General features: G+C 37.4%; 2 protein-coding genes across 5 annotated transcripts in view; one reads left to right on the forward strand and one right to left on the reverse strand.

Annotated features, from left to right (window-relative positions):
* LOC101737456 (centaurin-gamma-1A) overlaps positions 1-22,909 on the reverse strand; it is a 303,411-nt gene that overhangs the window by 10,163 nt on the left and 270,339 nt on the right. For all 4 annotated transcript variants that reach the window (XM_038012838.2, XM_038012836.2, XM_062670221.1 and 1 more), the window contains exons 4-10: positions 13,033-13,174; positions 12,623-12,757; positions 11,422-11,549; positions 4,194-4,721; positions 3,370-3,535; positions 2,661-2,858; positions 1,105-1,271 (exon numbers count right to left, since the gene is read on the reverse strand). In XM_038012838.2, the coding sequence (XP_037868766.1) occupies positions 1,105-1,271; positions 2,661-2,858; positions 3,370-3,535; positions 4,194-4,721; positions 11,422-11,549; positions 12,623-12,757; positions 13,033-13,174 (1,464 nt within the window). The remainder of the gene's footprint in view (positions 1-1,104; positions 1,272-2,660; positions 2,859-3,369; positions 3,536-4,193; positions 4,722-11,421; positions 11,550-12,622; positions 12,758-13,032; positions 13,175-22,909) is intronic.
* The window catches only part of NimB (nimrod B), a 660,573-nt gene continuing 642,066 nt past the window's right edge, over positions 4,403-22,909 (forward strand). The window contains exon 1 of the mRNA XM_062669978.1: positions 4,403-4,948. The gene's annotated coding sequence lies outside the window, so the exon portion shown is untranslated. The remainder of the gene's footprint in view (positions 4,949-22,909) is intronic.

The raw sequence follows: 22,909 nt of genomic DNA on the forward strand, positions 1-22,909 counted from the left end.
GCAGCAAAAGCCTTGAGAGGCTATTTCAGCGTAACCTTTGGTTGTAGTAAGTAGGTGAGCTCACGGGGCTCGAACCTGACGAAGTTGCTAACACGAACCCTAGCAAGAGCAGTGCTTCGCAGAATCTACCACCGGATCGGAAACGCGACCCACTGAGAAGATCCGGCGAGAAACCCAGTGGGCTGTGTCTGTGGGTTAATTTAATCGCAGAACAAGCGACGGGTTCGACGAGAACGATGACTGGTTCAAATCTCTATTTTTTTTTCCTCGGCCGAGGGCCAACTATTCTACATAGTGCTTGCACCTACATAGCGGGCGGTGTACTGGAAGGTTCTCAAATGTTGGAAGCGAACCGCAAGCCCAAAGATGGTATTTAAGACCCTACCCACTAAACGACTCCCCAACACTTTCACCCAAGCGTCCGAGGTCAGAGCTCGAGCGAGGTAAGGTAGATTACCACGGTAAACACTAAAGTCAGACCCGCGACTCACCCTAAAGACGCTTTATGCAAATCTTAACATGAACATTGTTTTTTTTTGAAGTGAAACTTCTAATGCGTCTTCCAATAAGGTTGCGTTAAACGTTTAACGCTACCACACTAGAAAGAGACAGAACGAGAGTGAGTGCGCGGCACTCGAACGCACGCGCGTAGTATACCGGTTACAGGCCAGCGCGAGCGTTAAAATATATATAATATAAATGTTGAAAATGCCGCGCCTCTTATACACAGCATTCCCTATTACAAGAGTAATCTGATTTAAGGATGTAAAATGAAGAAAACCACAACATTACACATCGAAAAACAAGTTTCGCTTCATTCGCGTGCGCCAAGTTGCAAGAGCGCATATTTTTTTTAAATATCCCTGAAACTCTTAACCACGTCACGTATTTGAATGAACACTGTGCTTAGTGCGAGTTTTTTAACGTTCTCGATAGCTTAAAAGTTAACCCAATTTTGTATGCAGTTGGAACAGCGCCCCTAGCGGCAAACGTACGCAAACGATACCATTCCATACTTAAATATGAGCTAACTTTTACGCTATCGAGAACGTTATAAAACTCGCACTAGGCACACTGATCTGCTTAAGACTAAGCGTTCCGTACCCTGCCCTGTAGGGAGGCGAGGATCTGAGCTTCAACGGCGGCGACCCAGGCGTCCCGCTCGGCGGCGGCCGCGGCCCCCGCGCCCCCCGCGCCGCACACCTCCCAGCGCCACCGCTTGCCGTCCAGACTCACGATCGTGAACTCGCACGACGTGCCGCACTCCCCCTCTGCAACAACAACGAAATATCTTACTGGTGGTAGGACCTCTTGTGAGTCCGCGCGGGTAAGTACCACCGCCCTGCCCGTTTCTGCCGTGAAGCAGTAATGCGTTTCGGTTTGAAGGCTAGGGCAGCCGTTGTAACTATTCTGAGATCTTAGAACTTATATCTCAAGGTGGGTGGCGCATTTACGTTATAGATATCTATGGGCTCCAGTAACCACTTAACACCAGGTGAGCCGTGAGCTCGTCCACCCACCTAAGAAATAATTAAATAAAATGAGCGAACATGATCTCTACCTAGGATTGCCTGCACTATTTAAAATACACAAAACAACGAATATTGGATAAATTAACTGAAATTAGTGAAATAAGGAACGAATGTATAAAATTTTGATGAGCGAATGATGAATTGTTGGATGAATGATTGAATGGTAATGTATTATTAGTACTGAAATATAAATGAAAATCAAAGAACTTTGATTGATGTCGGATATCAGAAATTTCTTCTTTTCTTTTCATTTCCTCCAAACCCATTCAAAATCTTAACTATACAAACAATATTATCTATGACAAGTGAAGGAAAAATTCTTGCTTTTTTGTTTTCCTTCTTTGTCGTTTAAAAAAATCAGTTGCGTGCCGCCATTCGTGAAACCTAATTTATTGATCAATTAATAACAATTATGCTATTACTGATACTGGTTATAGAACAGCCGTTGTAATTGCACTGGACCTTTTAAAGCAACTAGACTTTTATTTAAATACAAAATAAATGTTTATTCGACATGAAATATTTTCATCAGATGAAATATTAACACATACATAATGTTGACTAACCCTTTAAGACTATCTTAATTTTCTTTCTTTTGGGATCGACAAAAAATCCAATTTTTCATTGACGGGAGAATATTGTGTTCACGGCCGGTCTGATGTTAAGTTACTAGGGAACTCATAGAAATCACAATACGAATACTATCACTCACTCATTTTGAGACAGCTTCAATTCTCATTGTTATGTAGATGTCTATAGGTTCCGGTAACCACTTAGGTGGGCCGTGAGCTCGTCCACCTATTGAAGCAATAAAGAAATAAATAAACAATCAATTTTAATGTTCGTTTATTAATCATTACTGTGGGGGTAGATATATATTGAAAAAAATGATTAAAAATAAAAATAAAACGCCAGCTACATGGTAGGCGGAGTGTGGGGTGTTAGGTTTTATTTCCGTTACGGAATTTCTTGATTCGGTCGTCGCGCTCAAAGCCCGCGATAAAAACTATGCAATAATTTAAAAATTAAGTTGACAGTTATATGCCTTATGCCTTTGTGAAGGTCATGTGTCTAAATGAATCCAAGACGGTCGCATCGCAATAGCTTAAAAAAGAGGACAGCACGTACCTTCGTCTCCGTCCTTCTTGAGGCCGGTGCTTTTCATTCGGCGGTGTCGTTTCTTCACATGCGGAGTATCCTTGTCGGCTCCGTTGGTGGAGCCCACGTCCAGCTCTGAGGCGAGCGACTGCCGGCTCGAGGCTGGCTCCTTCATCGTCTCAAACGCCGACATGAGCGCTTTGTCTGTGGCCCGTTTTTCTTTATACCCTGCGACGTTGTTAGCAGAATTTACACTTCCCTTTCTTCTACGTTACTAGTTAGGACCTCTTGTGAGTCCACGCGGGTAGGTACCACCACCCTGCCTATTTCTGCCGTGAAGCATGAATGCGTTTCGGTTTGAAGGGTGGGTGGGGCAGCCGTTGTCACTATAATTGAGAGCTTAGAACTTATATCTCGAGGTGGGTGGCGCTTTTACGTCGTAGATGTCCATGAGCTCCAGTAACCACTTAACACCAGATGGGCTGTGAGCTCGTCCACCCATCTAAGCAATAAAAAAAGTCTGGGACCTTTCAACACCAATGTACAAATGCATCATCTTAACATTTAGACCACGACGTCTAAATTAACTTCATCTTCCATTTATTCTGCAGACCGTACTTTTTTGTATAATCTATGAATGTTTTTGGCCAATAAAAAAGCTAGAGTTAACTTAACGCTTACACCTACACCCTCTATAGCAATGACTGCTAATTTGTCATCAGCATCATCTACCACTCACCAAGAGAGAGTCCACTGATGCTGTCGTGTATATCCAGACTGCTGTATCCGTTGTATCCCGGTACTGTGGTAATGATGGACTTGGAACCTCGTGGTTTCTGTCCTGGGACTTTCACTGTCACATACTGAAGAGATATCTCTTTTCCATTGACATCTTCCATGTAGTCCTGGAATTAATGGGCAATTTCATTGATTTATGAAAACTGTGACTGGTTTGTAAAATTTTATTCCTGGGGAAATTAAAGGTTTCCTTTTAATTTTCTGTTTCCTAAGCTTCAAAACATTAAATACAGACTTTACTTATCATCACTCAACTCGCAATTTCGAGATGCCTTGACCCTATTTTGGACTGACAAAAATTTGAAGCTACGACTTCAGCATATCTGAAACTACGCGGAAAGATCTTCTTTAGGTGTCCATGGACTTCACAACTTAACATCAGAGACTACTCAATCTGCTCATCTGGATAGGTTTGCATTTTTTTTTATTGCTTAGATGGTCGAACGAGCTCAAAGCCCACCTGTTGTTAAGTGGTTACTGGAGCCCATAGACATCTACAACGTAAATGCCGCCACCCACCTTGAGATGAGTTCTAAGGTCTCAGTATAGTTACAACGGCTGCCCCACCCTTCAAACCGAAACGCATTACTGCTTCACGGCAGAAATAGGCGGAGTGGTGGTACCTACCCGTGCGGACTCACAAGAAATCCTACCACCAGTAAAAAATGTATTACTGTAAATCCAGGCGAACCGGAAACCCTCTTTTCGTACGCTACCAACACAACCAGAAAAGTTAGCTGTTTCTTTATTAGCAAGTTAACTTACATGTAAGCTGGGATGGTAGGTCAATCTCCCATCATCACACAGAGTCACATACTTTTTCTTCCACTCTTTGTTCAGAGCCTTACTGCTTTTCTTGTACAAGTATCCCTGTTTCAACGGTATCGCCCTCCCTGAGCCTAGCTCTCCGTTTTTCAATCTATCATCACCCTTCTTCGACGGCGTGAAGAGATTCGATCTTCTCCTGGTTTTCCTCGAGGTTGTGGGAGTTGAAGACGGTGTGGGCAGGTCTTTGGGGTCTTTCAGCGGCTGCAGATCGTCCAAACAGTGCCGGGCCGTGTATTTAACGTTGTTATTCTCCGTTGCTATGGAAACCAAGCCAGAAGACGATCCGTGGCTGCCGAGAGAGTTGCCCCATCGTGATGACGTATCGGAACCGTTGGTGCTGTGGATCTCGACGACGTGCGTGGACGAGATGCCGCTGCTGTTTGATGAGGCGTCAAATGAGGAAGCTCCTCGATGTAGGTGATGAGATGACGCAGAGAGCGTGTGATGGCCCCGTGGTAATGAATCCTATTAACAAAAACGACAATTACAGTTGAATTTTTTTTTATTGCTTAGATGGGCGGACGTGCTCACAGCCTACCTGATGTTAAGTGGTTACTGGAGCCCATAGACATCTACAACGTAAATGCGCCAACCACCTTGAGATATAAGTTCTAAGGTCTCAGTATAGTTACAACAGCTGCCCCACCCTTCAAACCGAAAGGCATTACTACTTCACGGCAGAAATAGGCGGGGTGGTGGTATCTACCCGTTATTACTATTATTAAATAATACATTTAAATAATGTGGTAGCAATAACCAGAGGTACGCAGCATTGAGTACATGTATCCACTTCGTGCGACTAAGTCTTAGTCGCACGAATTATCAGTGAAAGCAAATGTACTGTTTTACAGACATGAAATTACGACCCTCTTGAGCATCTTCGTTCTTGACTACCACGAAGAGAATTTGAAGAAGACAATAGTCCGATACAAAAAGTTATACTTGTCACCTAAAACGAAGTAGGTAATTGCGTTAAATTTCAATTAAAATTAACTTAATGCGACAGCTTCCTTCCTATTCGAGCGCGCTGAACTGAATAAAAACCAGTTTATCGCAAGTAGGCCATTTCCTATGGGGGCGACTGAAACGATGGCCCTATGTAGGACGAAGCTCCAGTATAATAATTGAATTTATCAACGCAACTGTATCTAATTGAAATAATGAGACCACGTGCATCAATGATGGTAGATACCTAACTACGAGTGTTATTGTCGAAGAGAAATTAACGTTTTGTTTCGGAGTTATGAAGTATATCTCTGTTATTATTACGAGTCATCATTATCCTGCCCTTCTCCCAGTCACCTGGGGTCGGCGCAACATGTTTTCTCCTTCCATACTCTTCTATCATATACCATTTCTTCGCTCACTCCCCTCTTACCCATATCGTCTTTCACACAATCCATCTATTTCTTCGTAGGTCTACCTCCTCCTCTATATCCTTCCACATTCATAGTTAACAATCTCTTACCAACCTCATTTTCATTTCGTCTCATCACATATCTATACCATCCCAAGCGCGCACTCCTCAGCCTCTCTGTTATTATTACTAGTATAATGTTTTATTGACATAAGCCACATAGTGCCTATCGTAATAAACAGACAAGTCGTCGTGGCCTAAAGGATAAGACGTCCGGTGCATTCGTATGTAGCGATGCACCGGTGGTCGTATCTCAAGCGGGTACCAATTTTTCTAATGAAATACGCACTCAACAAATGTTCACGATTCGACTTCCACGGTGAAGGAATAACATCGTGTAATAAAAATCAAGCCCCCAAAATTATAGTTTGCGTAATTGCTGGTGGTGGGACCTCTTGTGAGTTCGCGCGGGTAGGTACCACTACCCTGCCTATTTCTGCAGCAGTAATGCGTTTCAGTACAGTTTTCATGGTTACCAAGTACTGCTTAACTGACATTTGTTAAACTTTTAAGGAATATTTCCGATTCGATTTACAAACTTGTATGTACACTATTTCTCGCTGCGATGACAGGAACCAGAGTCACAATAACACCCCGTATTGAAAATAAATAAATATTGTTTCAACAGTTGAAACATTACGGGGCGAGCTTCCGTTTCTAGAACATTCATCAGAACACGCATACATACCTACCAAAGAATGTGAATATACATCATCATAACGGCCGTCTGGTGTAGTGGTAAGTGACATGGTCACTACACAAGAAGGTCGCGGGTTCGAATCCCGCCAAGGGAAGAAATTTGTATGATAAATATAAATGTCTTTTCCAGGGTTATGGATGTATATTAAATATATGTATGTGTATAATAAAAATCTTACATTTATATCCGTTATCTGGTACCTGTAACACAAGTTCTTTACGAACTTATCACGGGACCAGTTAACGTGGCGTGATTGTTAATAAATATTTATATTATATTATTTATATTACATCAAAGAATATGTAAATATGTACAGAAAGTCACGTTTTCACCGAAACATTACACATTATTATTATTGTATGTACACGATCATTAGATAAGTCGTTTTGATAAATTTTCAAAATAAGGAAGTACCTAAGCTCTTCTATCAATAGACTACTTATCCTCAGGCCGCTGACTCATTGAGGAAATTCACAATGTACCTATTCAAGCCCTTTTTGGATGAAATGTCACCACCTTCGAAGGTCAGAGACACAGTGAGACGTGTCAGGAATAATTATTTTTTTTATTGCTTAGATGGGTGGACCAACTCACAGCCCACCTGGTGTTAAGTGGTTACTGGAGCCCATAGACATTTACAACGTAAATGCGCCACCCACCTTGAGATGTAAGTTCTAATGTCTCAGTATAGTTACAACGGCTGCCCCACCCTTCAAGCCGAAACGCATTACTGCTTCACGGCAGAAATAAGCGGGGTGGTGGTACCTACCCGTGCGGACTCACAAGAGGTCCTACCACCAGTAATTACGCAAATTATAATTTTGCGGGTTTGATTTTTATGTTTTTACGGAATAACCATCAAATTATACGATTTTATTCGTTTTTAATTTTGTTTTATTGCTTTACGCTGAAATACGAGCAAACGGTACCAGTCCGACGAGTTTCCGATGCGCTCCTGCAAACTATCAGAAACATGACGGATCGATTATCCTTATTAAACGTTCGTGTTCGAGACGGAAGACACAGAAACTACGAAGGTAAGCTGACTATCAGACTTTAAATCATTTATAGAATTTATAAATTTTCAGACGACATAAAACCAGTGCACTCCTTGCCTTAAAGCCCGATCTTAAAACCAGTGGGTCACCAGCGCTATATGAGACCAAACGAATTATTATCCGGTCAATTTTTCGAAAATTTATTTTCTTCTTCTTTGCCTCCACCTTCCCAGTAGGAGGGGTCGGCACAGCGATTTTTTCTATTCCATTCTCTTTTATCAGCCGACATCTCAACACTCACTCCTCTCACTCTCTCATATCGTCATTCTCACACTCCATCTATGTCTTCTTCGGTCGACCTCTTCCCCCTCTACTTTGCATTACCATTTCCATACATCTCTTAGTCACATGCATCTCCTCTCTACGCATCACATGTCCATACCACGGAAACCGTTCGCTCTTTAAGAATAGCTCTTCAAAAGAATAAATTCATAAAGTACATTCGCCCCCAAAATATGCACGATAAATGTTATCCTGAACAGATTAGATACTGGTCGCACCGTCGTCCGTCGCTTGTTTTATTGGAAAACAATAAATCAAGGACAACATTATTATTCACTAAATTATCTTTGGATGATTAATCTGATTCAAAATTTACGAGTATTGAGATTCTTGACCGTGTATACATTATTTTATTCCCATTTATATATTCTTATCAGCATAACTCACTGTTGGTAGGGAATACAGTGAGCACACACGGATAGGTATCACCATACTGCCTATTTTTTCGGCCGTTGCATGTACTGTAAAAATTGAGACGTAGGACTTATGTATGTCATAAGGTGGGTAGCGGCATTTAGGACGTTGATGTCTATGGACTCCGGTGACCACTAAACACCAAGTGGGCCGAGAGCTCATCCAACCATCTTCGAAATTATTTTTTTAAATGTGGCACCCGGTGGTTAATACTGTTGCCGAATTTCGGCGGCCCATACTTTAAGGCTTCGTCTAAACAACTGACCGCGACTCTTTGGTCGACCTATTCTTTGTCCACTCTTAGGGTAGTGAATCGGAACTGAGGAAGTCTATAAATCGATTCACAGTTTTTAGTGCTCAATAAAAAAACTCTTTTGAGTAGTAAATTAGCGTATTTTACCTTTGCAACATAATTAAAGAATGATATTAATTTTATTGCAAACGTTACACGCTTGAAATCATTTGACTGATCATAATTGAGTTATTAGAGTGAAATCGCATTACGTAATAACCAATCCGTTTAAATCATTTAGGTGCGTACGAGACGTGAAACATTTAATTATACTGATGATATTTTATTATTTTAAAAAAGGTTAGCTGATGAACGTTTGTTAAGTCGTGGCCTAAAGGACGCCCGGTGTACCTACTCATATCAAGCGATAGGACCACGTTCTGATGATATAGTTTTCTCAAGCGAATACGTATAACAAATATTCACCGATCGACTTCCGTAATGCAGGAATAGAATCGCGTGTCAAAAAATCAACCAAAATTGATTCAACTAAGTACTACCGTAGCATTTTCACTGGTTTTTGGTCAGTCGTAGACATAATAGTATTTGTACGGTTTAATCTCGCGTTTATTATTGTAATTTCTAAAAGGGCACATGTCGTATATTTTGTCAAATACGTTTTTTCATATACACGTAGACCCATTTTATAATAATTCCAGTAATTTTCAATTGCTAATCAACACTAAAATATATCTCAATAGTTAATATTTTAAATTTTACACTGCTTTAGAAAATAATCAGTTTTTTTTAATTTCCTGAACATTTTACATTTTCAGAGATGTGCCCTTTTCGAAATGGCATATTCAATTATATAATTTACATCCGCAAAAAAGCACTGTATTTTACTAAAAAAATAAATGATCTCTAATCAGAATACCGAAAATATAACTGGTATTTATGAAATCATAAATTCCCAAGCCAGATCAATGTATTGTGTTAAAAAACAAATTTCAATATTCTAAATTCATGAAAAACATTAATTCAATATAAATCAGTGTGGAGATATTACTTTCTACTGCTAAAATGAAATACATTATTTTCTTGCTGTAGGCAGCAGCTTGGCTGTACCCCTGGCATTACTGAAATCCATGTGCAATAATAAATACTTTTTTTAATTGCATATATGTGGGTGTATGAGCTCACGGCCCACTTGGTGTTAAATGTTTACCGGAGTCCATAGACATCTATAATTTTAATTAACCCGCCATTCACTTTAACACATGAGTTCTAAGGTCTCCGTTTTTACAGTACAACGGCTACCCCACCCTTCAAACCAAAACGCATTACTGCTACATGACAGCAATAGTTCGATGGGTGGACGAGCTCATAGTCCTGGTGTTAAGTGGTTACCGGAGCCCATAGACATCGACAACGTAAATGACGCCACCCATTTTGAGATATGAGTTCTAAGGTCTCAGTATAATTACAACAGTTGCCCCCCGCCCTTCAAACCGAAAGGCGTTACTGCTACACGGCAGAAACGGGCAGAGTGGTGGTACCTACCCGTGCGAAGTCAGCAGTCCTACCACCAATAGACTGTATCCTGCCTACATTGGCATTTAAGAAAATATAAGTATGAATGTGTATTGCATATATTACCAGTGAAAATATATAATATAATTTAACACACATTCTCTTAAAAGTTCTTTAACAATTGGCAATATTATTTTTGGTTATTTGCAGTCAAAACAATTACACCTTCTATTCAGAACATGCTATCAATTGAATGTGTAATATGTATAATGCATACCAGTCTTACCGTACATAGTGTCGACTGATAGTAGAAGACAAAATGTTTAGATCATTTGAATATATCCCAATTTTGTTATATCATTTATGTCAATGATGAATGTTTCCAGTTGCGAGTCTGTATTATCAGTACGCCTTCATTTCAAGCATTCAGCGATTATTTGCCACAAAATATTCATTCTTACTAGTCTACAGGCTGTCATACATGACAGCCCTTTAATAATATTATCAAAGCTTCCATCTCATGTTTAAATATGGACATCCTGCTACAACTAAACTTAAACCTATATCTCAAAAATCTTTATTTGTATTTAGATTTTTTTTTCTCTAAGCACTTGCCATTTTTTTGTATACTGTGACATTGGCAATCAAACACCGAAACAGTTGCATACCTCGATACAAATGCACCAGGCATCTTATCTTTTAAGCTACAACAACTTTAGTCAATCACGAACATTTGATAAGTATTTGGCTAATATCACTGATAGATATCAACAATGCTAAGGACACTGTCAAGTCAGTGTACAGCTAATGACTTTTTCTCAGTTCTCATAAGGACTTGCCATAGGACTCAGGGAACACCTCGGTGGGAAGCCAAATCAATTCCTCGGAACACAGATATGACCATATCAGCTACAAGAAGTCATTTGTGACTCCAATGCTTTTAAGAGATTTTTTTTCTATATATTTTTTCTATATCATTTTATTCTCTTCGATTGGCTCTAGCATTGTTGTATAATTTCATACAGAATTTTATAGCACAGGTAACAATACATTTTAGTTTCATTTGCATAAAAACTTGAATTTTGTCACAAAGCCAACATTTGTTGTCTATTTCCAGAATTTCTAAATTTCAACTCAAGGTCAGCCATCTCTTGGCAAATACCGATTATCGTTTTTGTGTATAAATTTTACACCATTTTTTTAAATTACTCATTTAGGACATGGTTTTATCAATATAATTTAACTGACTTTTTTAATAAAAAAATTTGCTACAATTACATTAGGGATTGTACTAATTCTATTTAACATTAAATTGATCAAGAACATTTTTATTTTTTGGGACATATTTTAGTACAATTTCATAAATAAAAAAAGTATTCTCTATTCAAGACTATATTATTATTATCACCTCTTAGACATACTTAAGTTAAAAATTTACTGTTCGGAATGCACAAAACTAGTAAGAACCTACTTAGGAAGGAATTTAAGGATTTAATTTTTTGCATGTTTTTATAATACTAACGACTGACCTTATATAAAAACGATGTATGATTGTGGCTGGGTGAATTAGCAAGAGGTTGCGGAGTTGCCGGACGCGAGCCCCCGGAGAGGCACTGGGATGACGCCGAGAGCCTAGTCCCGACGATCTTCTGACACGCTGTAATAAACACCACGTTAAACAAAACACAACACATCGACTTTCACGGCACATTTTTTCATATTACTATTTCACGCACATTCAAACTTAGTCGATTTCCTACGATCGCGTTCTTCGGCTCTTTGTATGTTGTAGCACGAGCTCCTACGTCTTAAACTTGAAATAGGCGATAGATTAGACTTGAAAATGAGCGTTCTCTCCATCCTTCCATTCAGAATTAGACTTTTTAATTTAAAATCAACGAATAACACTTCAGATGCTAAACACTGTCAAAAATGTAAACAATGCGCGGAACGAATGAACAAGAACGACCACTCAGCTACAGGCCGGTGTTGCCACTAGCAGCGAGTAAACTCCTTGCGTCTCGCAATCGCCGAACTACTAACGCCCAACGCCAGTCATCGCGATGTAAAATCACGCGAGACGATACTCGTAAAATCATGTTACGTAATTTTATAACTCTCTATCTGATATCGATTTCAACGGAACGAATTCCATAAACTCGCTAGATCTGATAATGTGCATCAATAAAATTACTATAATTAATTTACGATTTCTTAAGGTTCCAACATTACTCTTCGTTTAAGGAACTGATTAAACCAATTTTCTTTTTCCTTTCCTTAATCCCTATGATTGTTTACTGTTTGATTATTTAATTTTATTGTGAATTATACAATTTATATAGTAATTTTCTGCATCATGTTTCCTTTTTCTTTGAATTTAGATAATTTTCATAAAATGAATAAATAGGCCCTACATTTCTTCTTGTTCTCCGTTTACTAATTATTTGAATATAACATAGTCAGCTTCTGTTTAAACTATAGAATGTGCAACTAACGACTTATGCCCGCTATACTTTTCAATCAACGAGATTGGAAATAAAATTGAACATTGATTCTATAAACGAATTCACACGGTTAGATTTCAATCAAAAGATAAACAACAAAAGAATTTCATGCAAATCGAGAAACGGTAACGGCATTCCTTTATAAAACTAACCAACGAAAACCTCGACTGGTCTGACATCATCCATATTTAAATATTCCGCGGCTGACTGAATTCGTTACACTTACCATCTTGAAACACTCGCTCCACATTTAAGCCATAGGTAGCACATGTCTCGTAGTATGAACATCTTCGTAGTTCATTGGACAGCTTGCGAGCGCGGTTGTCGTCTACTACACGTGGACTACTTTCACTTATGGCATCTGGAAGAGCAACCAATAATTTAATAGGAAATAATTTATATCGAAATGTTTACGTAATCACGCATTGGAAACTACTCTGTATTATTTTGTGAACAATCACAGTGAATCTACTGATCTTTTGAGAACAAATATTGTCGTTAACATTCAGAGCACTTAGGTTCGAATTGAAATATACAAATCTAATCTTGTACAGCATAAATCTCAAAAGACAAAACTTTAAGGCAGATGTTTATTTAATCCACAAAGAGAATTGGAAGATGGGTCAATAAACTCACCTTGGGTTCCAACCAATATGATTGGAATTTCTGCTGAATTCCTATAATGGGACATTTTATTGAAGTAACTAGATATTGTGTTGTAGCTGATCTCGTTCTCCAAGCTAAAGACGAAGATTACCGCGTCAACCCACGCGGTGAACTGAAACAAAAAAACATATACATTTATATGATATGTTAATGTAGTGTGATTATGTTTCGATGTGTTGGTAATTATTATTATTATTTACTGATTAAATGGATGGACGAGCTCACGTCCCACCCGGAGTTAAGCGATTACCGGAGCCCATAGATATCTACAACGTACCTACCTAAATGCCGCCACCCACCTTGAGACATGAGTTGTAAGGTTTCACTTTCAACGGCTACCCCCCGCCCTTCAAACCGAAACGCATTACTGCTTCACCGCAGAAATAGGCAAGGTGGTGGTACGTACCCGTGCGGACTCACAAGACGTCCTACCACTAGTAAAAAAAAATAGTTTTGTAATGGGGATATACTGTTTGTCCACTAAACAAGCCCTTTGTACTACTACTACCAGTAGTACTGTAAATTCCTGGCTCACGGGAATTCTAGGTTTCATTGGCATATATAAATGTGTATTGTATTTGTCATTGATTCTAGAACTATTTCGAACATTATAAATAAAGCTTTTGGGTTTTTAACAAGCTACAATAATTGTCAATTTTTAGAGTCGATTTCATTCATAATCGAAAATATTCAGTAAAATCTTTAGAAACAACCATTGCTTTTTTTTGTAATCTAATATTACGTATATCCCCATAACCCTAACATTGCAAAATTAAGCCCGCAGGAAAAAACCCACACCCTTGTCGAAGAGCCCCATTAAAATTACTTGGGGTAATTTCGTGCAGTCGCAGGGGAAAACAGAAGGGTTGCGTAAAACACGGAAAAGAAAGCTATAACATATGCAAAAGAATGCACATGTTATAATGTCTGCCACAATCTAAAATATTACATTAATTAATACAGACTAGAGGTCCCGCAGTAGTCGAAATTCGACTATAATTAATTGGAATTGTAAGTTTGTACACTATTATGATTGTATTTTATACTTCTATAATCACAAATTTCGCCAAGATTACACTATAAAAAATATTAACAAAGGCAAACAATATTTAATCTATTCTCAATTTGACAACAAACGTCAAGAACAAAAGATTGACAATAAATAGTATGCATGCGTGTGTGCGTCAAATACATGGTATGTAGTGTGTATAATGTTTTCTTTATTGATTTAATGTATCTTTTATGCATTATTTAAAAAAAAAATTAGCATTGTGCACTTCTTCTCTATATTCTCTATAAGGATGGAAAATTTCATACTCCTCTGTCCGCGCAATTTTCGTAAAAAGGGATACAAAGTTTTTGCTTCACGTATTAATATATGGATAATATAAAAAATAGGTGAATAAATTCGTATGTTAGACTTTGTTATTGAACATTCTTGTATGTACTTTGGTTAACAATAACACAATAGGCAAGAGAACACTATTGTTTCAATTTCAAGATTCAATTATTCAAGAACGAACATATTACATCGTCATTTTGATTTGAAAAAAAATCCCGAGGTCTTTATTTTCGGTTAAATCTTAAGGAAATAATGTCATGGTTCTTTTTTATTGCTTAGATGGACGAACGAGCTCCCAGCCCACCTGGTGTTAAGTCGTTACCGGAGCCCATCTACAACGTAGAGTAGGAGTATGACATCTACAACATAAAGCCTCTACCGACCTCAAGACACGAGTTCTAAGGTCTCCGTTTTTACAGTACAACGGCTGCCCCGCCCTTCAAACGGAAACTCATTACTAATTACTGCTTCACGGCAGAAATAGGCAGGGCGCTGGTACATACCGGTTGAGACTGACAACATACCCGTGGGGAGTCACAAGCGTCCTACCACCAGTAATTACGCAAATTATAATTTCGTATTACTTTAAAATGTTCTAATCTCTTTAAATACTGATATTAAATATAGGCGTACGTCAATTTAGCTGGAGCCCGTCAAGTATATGACTAGCCCAGCTTCCACTCGAACGGACGTTGCGTAGGAGGGTGCCACCCCTTTACTCGACGAGTTAAACAAGAGCCGTCATCCGGCACCGGAGTGCGTGTCCGTGATGAGAGAGGAAAAACCATAGAAAAACCGGTTCTACCTTGAGAGTTCTTTGTCTAACTTATTCGTGTAAAGAGCGTCACATTTCAAACGTAACGGTTTCAACGGAACGTCTGTGTCAAGGACGTTTTAATAATATTATGCATGATTCATTGTTTTTAAGTGTGGTACGAAAAAATATAACACCCGGCAATATTATGTAATTACAGTTGAATAAACCGATCATGAAAACAGCCACAATTATTTATAGCAAAAATATTTAATATTTTTATAATACATACATTTTTATAATATATAACATCACGGTAGGACCAATACAAGCGGAGCACCAATAAAGAATGTTTCAAATTAGGTGTTTAAATAGCTCCTTAACCTTCTATAATTCAAAAATATTTTCACTTTCTACGTAAATAAAATGGGGGGTAAAATTTAGCGTTATGCCAAAGTAACTATTCCACGCGGACGGAGTCGCGGGCAAAAGCTATGTAATAATAAAATTAACATAAATATGTGTATATACTTGTATATGTGTATCATCGAAATAAAATATTACTTTCCAAAGGCAGACTCCCGGAAAATGTTAGTTTAAATGGCGCGTGAAATAAAAGTAATTTTATTGCATTCGTAAATTTAACAGCGGACCTTCGCTTGCGTTCTTGAAATAAGTATGACGATAAAAGAAATGCTTTTATAATTCATAAAAAATATATGTAATAATCATCAGTCTAGAATTTAATGAGTGTAGACAAAATATAAGTCTAAATTTACGATAGGCAGCGGCTTGGCTCTGCCCCTGGGCATTGCTGAAGTCCATGGGCGACGGTAACCACTTACCATCAGGTGGGCCGTATGCTCGTCTGCCTACACGTGCAATAAAAAATTTTTTTTAAGCAATTAAGATGATTTTTAAAACACCTAGCCTTCGACCGTAATAATGACTGACCCTCAAAAGTAACTTAAATAATCTTACCTAGTCAAATTACTCAATAATACAGAGCTGTTGGTTTTAAGAAGGATTATAATAATCTCACCGATCCATTACGACTTTGAGATGTCACTAATAACACGATGTTTTATTATACGATATGAGACAATAATCTCATAATTTATTACTTTTTATTTTAACGAGCTGTAATAAAACAAATGCACACTCCACGAGCAGCTCTTGGATACTGGGCGGGCGGGCGACTTCAAGTGTAGGGCGGTGAAACCTTTCGCTATCTGCCTTTCAGTCGCACTCGTGGTATTCAGCATTTTGAATGAGATTGAAAAAGAGATAGAAACAAATGCATAGTGCAAATAACTTGTACCGTAGCCCGAAAACAATAGTTGCTTTAAAGCCATTATTACTTTTACAATTAATAACTTAATTTTGAGTAAATTTAACTTTATCTCTCTCTCTCTCTCTCTCTGTATTCGTTTCAAACTGTTTTATCTTTAACAATTGACTTAGAACAGTGATACATTAACAGTCATTTACTATGATATTTCATAAACAGCCATAAATTGATTACTTGAGACCTCAGAACTTATATCTCAAGATGGGTGGCGCATTTACGTCGTAGATGTCTATGGCCTCCAGTAACCACTTAACATCAGGTAGGCTGTGAGCTCGTCCACCCATCTAAGCAATAAAAAAAAGTCTTCTATATCTGTCCAATAATTAATTTGTTTTACTACAGACTAGGTAAATTATTCTAAATATTGGACCTCATAAATAGAGAACTAGCAGGGACGCCATCAAATATATAATGGTAAAGCATGTAGTCAATTTAAACTCGAAAATAATAAAAGCTGAATGAGACCGTTCTTTGTATGGACCCTAGACTTAAATCAGACCCAGAGATCTTGGTACTGGCGAGGTTTTTGAGTACAGCGTTGTGCATTGTAATTGTAATTTCTTAAATGTTTTAGTGCAACACCCCAACAAGGTCAGACAACGAGAGAGAGTTTATGAATCTAGAAAACGAATTGATTTGGAAATTGCCGATTAACAATATCAATATTCAAGTTGTTTCGGTAATCGTTTTTCATAGCTCGTGAATAATGTACATCACTACTTAGTATAAAACAAAGTCGCTTTCTCTGTCCCTATATCCCTATGTATGCTTAAATCTTTAAAACTACGCAACGGGTTTTGATGCGGTTTTTTTTAATAGATACGAGTGATCATAGAGGAAGGTTTATGTGTATAATAACATCCATTAAATAGTGAAGAAATCAATAATAAATTACAGTTTCCGAAGCGAAGCGAGGGCGGGTCGCTAGTAATATATATAGATTGATATGCAGGCGTAGTGAATTTCGAAAAGTTTCTAATGAATATAAAATGAAAATCTTTTAGGTTTATTTATTACTATAGATATACAGACTACGTTTTGGCCCCATCTTGTTATTAATTCGCTGCCTTAGTCCATAAAATCCTAATGTGTATAACAACAACCGGTTCGGAGAAATGCTGTCTCATACTTATAAACCTAACAGTCAGATTGATGGTACCCATCTAGTTATGCACCCATTTGTTATTGTTATTTAAGTGCGTCGAGAACAATACCACTAGTTTAATGGCTTTAGGTTTTATAAAACGAATATATTACTGTATTTGTTTAAGTGAGACTGTTCTGATGTAGCCTTGAAACTTCTATAAAGGCAATTAGATAACCCATTCGAGGAAATTCAATGGGAACTCGATTTCTTTTCCAAAAATGCGTAACTTTACCTTGGAATATACAATGTTCAATTATATCTCCTAAACAAAACCGCTACCATTCTGTGCTTAAATTGCGATGAAAATGAATGAAGCCTAGTGCGTGTCAGACATATTTCAACAACACATAAATAAAACCCTGACTACAAAATAAAAAACAAAGATAAAATGAGATATGGACTCTTGAAGAACCAACTTTCAAATGTAGTAAAAAAATCTACATGGGTATTTTTTTTTTTATTAGATTGTTTATATTGCTCGTAAACTCGATCTTGCATAGGTTTCGGAGGGTTTTGTTATCTCCAATGAACTCGGAACCTGTTTTCGAGTATCCACAAAAACGGGGTATGATACGAACAAGATACAGTAAACAAAGTCGAAAGTGTTGGACGCTTTCTATTTCCGAAATAAAATTTGAAACTTGCTGGAACAGCAAAATCGAGATAAGTGATAACAAAGAATATCAGTTCATGTTAGTTTTTCTTAGAAGACAAGTAACAAAACATGCGGAACTAAGTTAGACAAACTAACTAAGTACTATCATGATTCTAAATTGAGGCCATCAGCGCAAAAATAGACAAACCCACAATTTTTTAGATTCAAGCCTATATGACGTATATTGGAATTTATTTAAAATATAATAAATTTTGATGCAAAACCATCCATAGTTTCTATCCATAGTTACACCCATAGATAACAGATAGCTTTGTAAAAATAATTTTTGCGCGTATTGTTTTTTGCCTACTCAAATTCAAATTCATAAAAATTCAAACCTAATTGCCTCCATACTAACTATGGTAAGCTTAGGGCACTTTTGCGTTGACGGCCTCTATTAATATACCTGTTTGATTGACTTTGCAGTTTTAGTCGACCTACCAGTTCACCACTTCGGCTTCTTCATTCTGAAGAAAGAAATCACTGCAGTTGTTTCTTTACCGAAAAACAATTTGTTTAGCTGCTAGAGTTTGATACAGTTCTTATGTATGAAGCATGAATATAACAACGCAGGGCCTGGTAACTCGATACGTTGTGACCCCTGCGAGTTGTCGCTTTGTGCACGAGACATGATACTTTTACAACTTACACAAAGACCATACAAAAGAAACGGTTCAAAAGAATATCACAAAAGGATACGGGTTCAGGAAAGTGCTTCGGAGATTGACGGATTTACGGTCTAGTTGCTTGTAGTGGTGACAGTCTCGCTAGGGTATATCTATCTATACCAAGTTAATTAAATATAATATACTGAAGCTGAGAAAACATTTGGACCTTGATGATAGCAGAGAGAATTCAAATACCAAAAAGGTGCAATGAAAAAAGATAGTAGGTAGTATCATAATGAAGCAATAATTACCATAACTTTTGTCCGTTTACGATACAGATATCTCGTATACATGCACCTATATAACTGTCGAAATTATTTTGTGCATCACTCTAATATGCCCGCATATTAATGGCTGTGATATTATGATTCGTTAAATTGTAAACTCCGTTGTCCGTACTCCGTGTTGTCATTATTTCAAGTGCATCTAATTTTGTCATTAAACAGCAACCAACCAACCAACCAACTAACCAGCAACCGAGCAACCAACCAGCAACCAACAATAGACATTTTCTAATTTAAATTATTTCCAAAAGAGATTTTAATTAAGCTTTGTTAATTTGGATGTTGGATAGCATAATTAATTTCTTTCATTCATCAAAGTAATAACAGTACTTAAAAGTCAGCAGCCCTATTAAATATGTATAGCTGAATGACAGTAAGATCGCTATTGATGACATCTTTAGTAATTTCAAATGACATTGTAAGTTTGAACAGTTCATTCAAAATACAAGGTTAATGTCGTCTACATGTTTTAAGGTCACAGAAAAAAGAAACTTTGATAGAGTTCTTAACGTTAGAAATGTATTATTCAACTAATCTCATTGAATATTATTTATCAACATCAAAAGCATTAACGATTCGAATGTCTTTCTTTATTTATATTAAAACAGGATTAAAAGTGCAAATGCAAATTAATGAATCATTTAGTGCATGTAAAAAAGTATTTTTAAATATTTAAATGTCATGTCAAACGAAAATTATATTTGGAAAAAGAAAAAGGTAACTCTTTTCTATGGCAACATTTTGAATGAACGAATTTCAGCAGAATGAAAACAGATTAGGTAAAACTACCGTCATAGAAAATCTGAAATATATTAAGTGTATAATCTATGCTGCCGTCGTTCATAATATTTGTTGTAATTCTGTACAATTAATTACTTAAATGTAGGTATATATGGCAAATATACAAAATGGTGTGTGGATCAAAAATTAAAAATAGTCGCTCCATTTATTAAGCCTTTAGATGAAAAAGTGTGCGATGATATATTGAAATGTGATTTTAAATTGACGCATTCTAAGTATTCCTCCAAATCGATTTTGACAATAATCTATCGTCCAATTCTATTATCAGACAATGGCTTCCCATTACGGGATTTATTCTTCAAACTTTGGCAATAACAAATGGAGCTGACGACGGCCTATCGAAATACGTATGAGCAATTTAGTTTACATTAGATGCGTATCTCTGCCGAAATGTTGCTACCAACACCGATGAGTTAGAAGAACTGTCACGTACCAAACGTAACGCGGGGAAATGTTATAACGTTCGAATACATTCAGGGGAAACATCTACTACCTATTTATTAATAAAACTGTTTTTTTTTTCGACATATTCATTTCATTCCTTATTTCCATTTCTTTTATATTGCTTAGATGGATGGACGAGCTCACAGCCCACCTGGTGTTAAGTGTTTACTGGAGCCCATAGACATCCACAACGTAAATGCGCCACCCACCTTGAGAATAAGTTCTAAGGTCTCAAGTATAGTTACAACGGCTGCCCCACCCTTCAAACCGAAACGCATTACTGCTTCACGGCAGAAATAGGCAGAGTGGTGGTACCCACCCGCGCGGACTCACAAGAGGTCCTACCACCAGTAATGAAGGATCCACTAGGAGATGTATGGAAATGGTAGTGCAACGTAGAGGGGGAAGAGGTCGACCGAAGAAGACATGGATGGAGTGTGTGAGTGACGATATGAGAGAGAGAGAGTAGTGAGTGTTGAGGTGACGGCTGATAGAAGAGAATGGATGAGAAAAATTAGCTGTACCGACTCCACTTAGTGGGATAAGGTGGAGAAAAAAGAAAAAGAAAGAATTTCCAACGAAGACGATTGACTAAGCTGTTATTGGTCACGTGGTTGGACGAGGTCATGGCGCTCCTGGTCTTACGTAAATGGTTTCCTGAGCCCATAGACATCAACAATATATATACCGCCACGCACCTTGCGACATGAGTTCTAGGGTCTCAGTTTTAAAGTACAACGGTTGCCCTACTCCTCAAATCAAATCAAATCACTGCTTAACAGCAGGACTTGGCTGGGTGGTGGTACCTACTCGTGCGGGCTCACAAAATGCTCGAGCACCAGTATCGAATTTGAATATTATGCTAATAAAAATACTACTGGATGTGTCTCCACCGTTATATTGCTATTGACTACGATGACTTAGAACTTGAAAATTGTATCAATCGCAACTCAGCGAAGCTTGTATAATGCGAATATATTTAGGGGATGCGTAGGTATGTACATTTATGATAAGGCGAAGTTAGTATTCCACATGAATAATAACATAACATTTTTTTTTTTAATATACAAATTTACTCATGTACTTCACCTCTCTCTCTGATGTACTGTAGACACCGGAGCCCATAGTCACCGTCATGCCTACAACTCAATTGTATTATATTCACGGCTCAGTGCGGCTAACTAATTCGCGGCGGAAATAAACAAATGTTGGAGCTTGATCGTGCGATCTCAAATCAATTAAATAAAACTAAATAAGTTGCTAAGTTGCGATTATTTCAACACATAAAACAAATAAATTACGTTAATTCGTTGAGCTCGTCCAACAATTTCTGCAATAAAATTAATAAAATAATAATAATATTAAAAAATTACTAATTTATTGTATCGTTGAAATGATTGGATTGGCGTATTAGGTGCGCGCCAATCCTAATTTATCATTCGAGAATGATCTAGGCGTACATTAATTACGTAATAAAATGCATAAGGCTGTATGAATATCGAATAATTGTAAATAGACATGCTTTAACAAAAACCGACTTCAAATAGAAAAAGAAAGATATTCCAAAACAAATTAATATACACTAAAAATAATAATCATCGATATCGGTTGGCGTGATATTGAGTTATTGAGTTATTCATCTAGTTGTCGCGCACGAACTTAATGCAAATTTAAGACTTATATGGTTTTCTCATGGATACCATTATCAGAACTGGAAATTAAATTGGACTAACTTACACGGGAAGCGTCAGCTTTCTAATAAAAAAAAAGAATCATCAAAATTTATTCACCCAGTCAAAAGTTATGAGGTAAGAAACAAAAAAAAACATACAGTCGAATTGAAAGATTAAAAATATATTATACTAGCTGACCCAGCAAACTTCGTAGTGCCTCAATCGATAAATAAAAGGCCTAAACTTTTGTATAAAATAAACTTAAAACAAACAAAAGGAATCCGTGCGACGGGGGACACACCAAAGGAAAAACAGCATTTTCATATTTATCCACCTTTTAAACCTTCTCTGGACTTCTGCAAATAATTCAAGACCAAAATTAGCCAGATCGGTCCAGCCGTTCTCGAGTTTTAGCGAGACTAACGAACAGCAATTTGTTTTTATATAATTATAATAATATAGATATAAGATATTTAAAAATAATTTTTACGTTGTTTGAAAACAACGATCGTTAAATCAATCCAAAAAGCGCTTTTTTTTTGTTGCTTCATTTAAATTTAAAAGTAACACAAAAACATACGATAAACTCAAAATTCACAAAATAATTTCGATTCAGCTCTCGTCGTCGCCTCGATAAACCTTTCGTACCTCAAACATTTGACCTTCGCGACTAGCTCAGCGTTTGTGAACTATGAGATCAACGCACTCTCAATGTTAACGAGTCAACG

This window comes from Bombyx mori, chromosome 9, assembly GCF_030269925.1.
Source record: "Bombyx mori chromosome 9, ASM3026992v2".
NCBI lineage: Eukaryota > Metazoa > Arthropoda > Insecta > Lepidoptera > Bombycidae > Bombyx > Bombyx mori.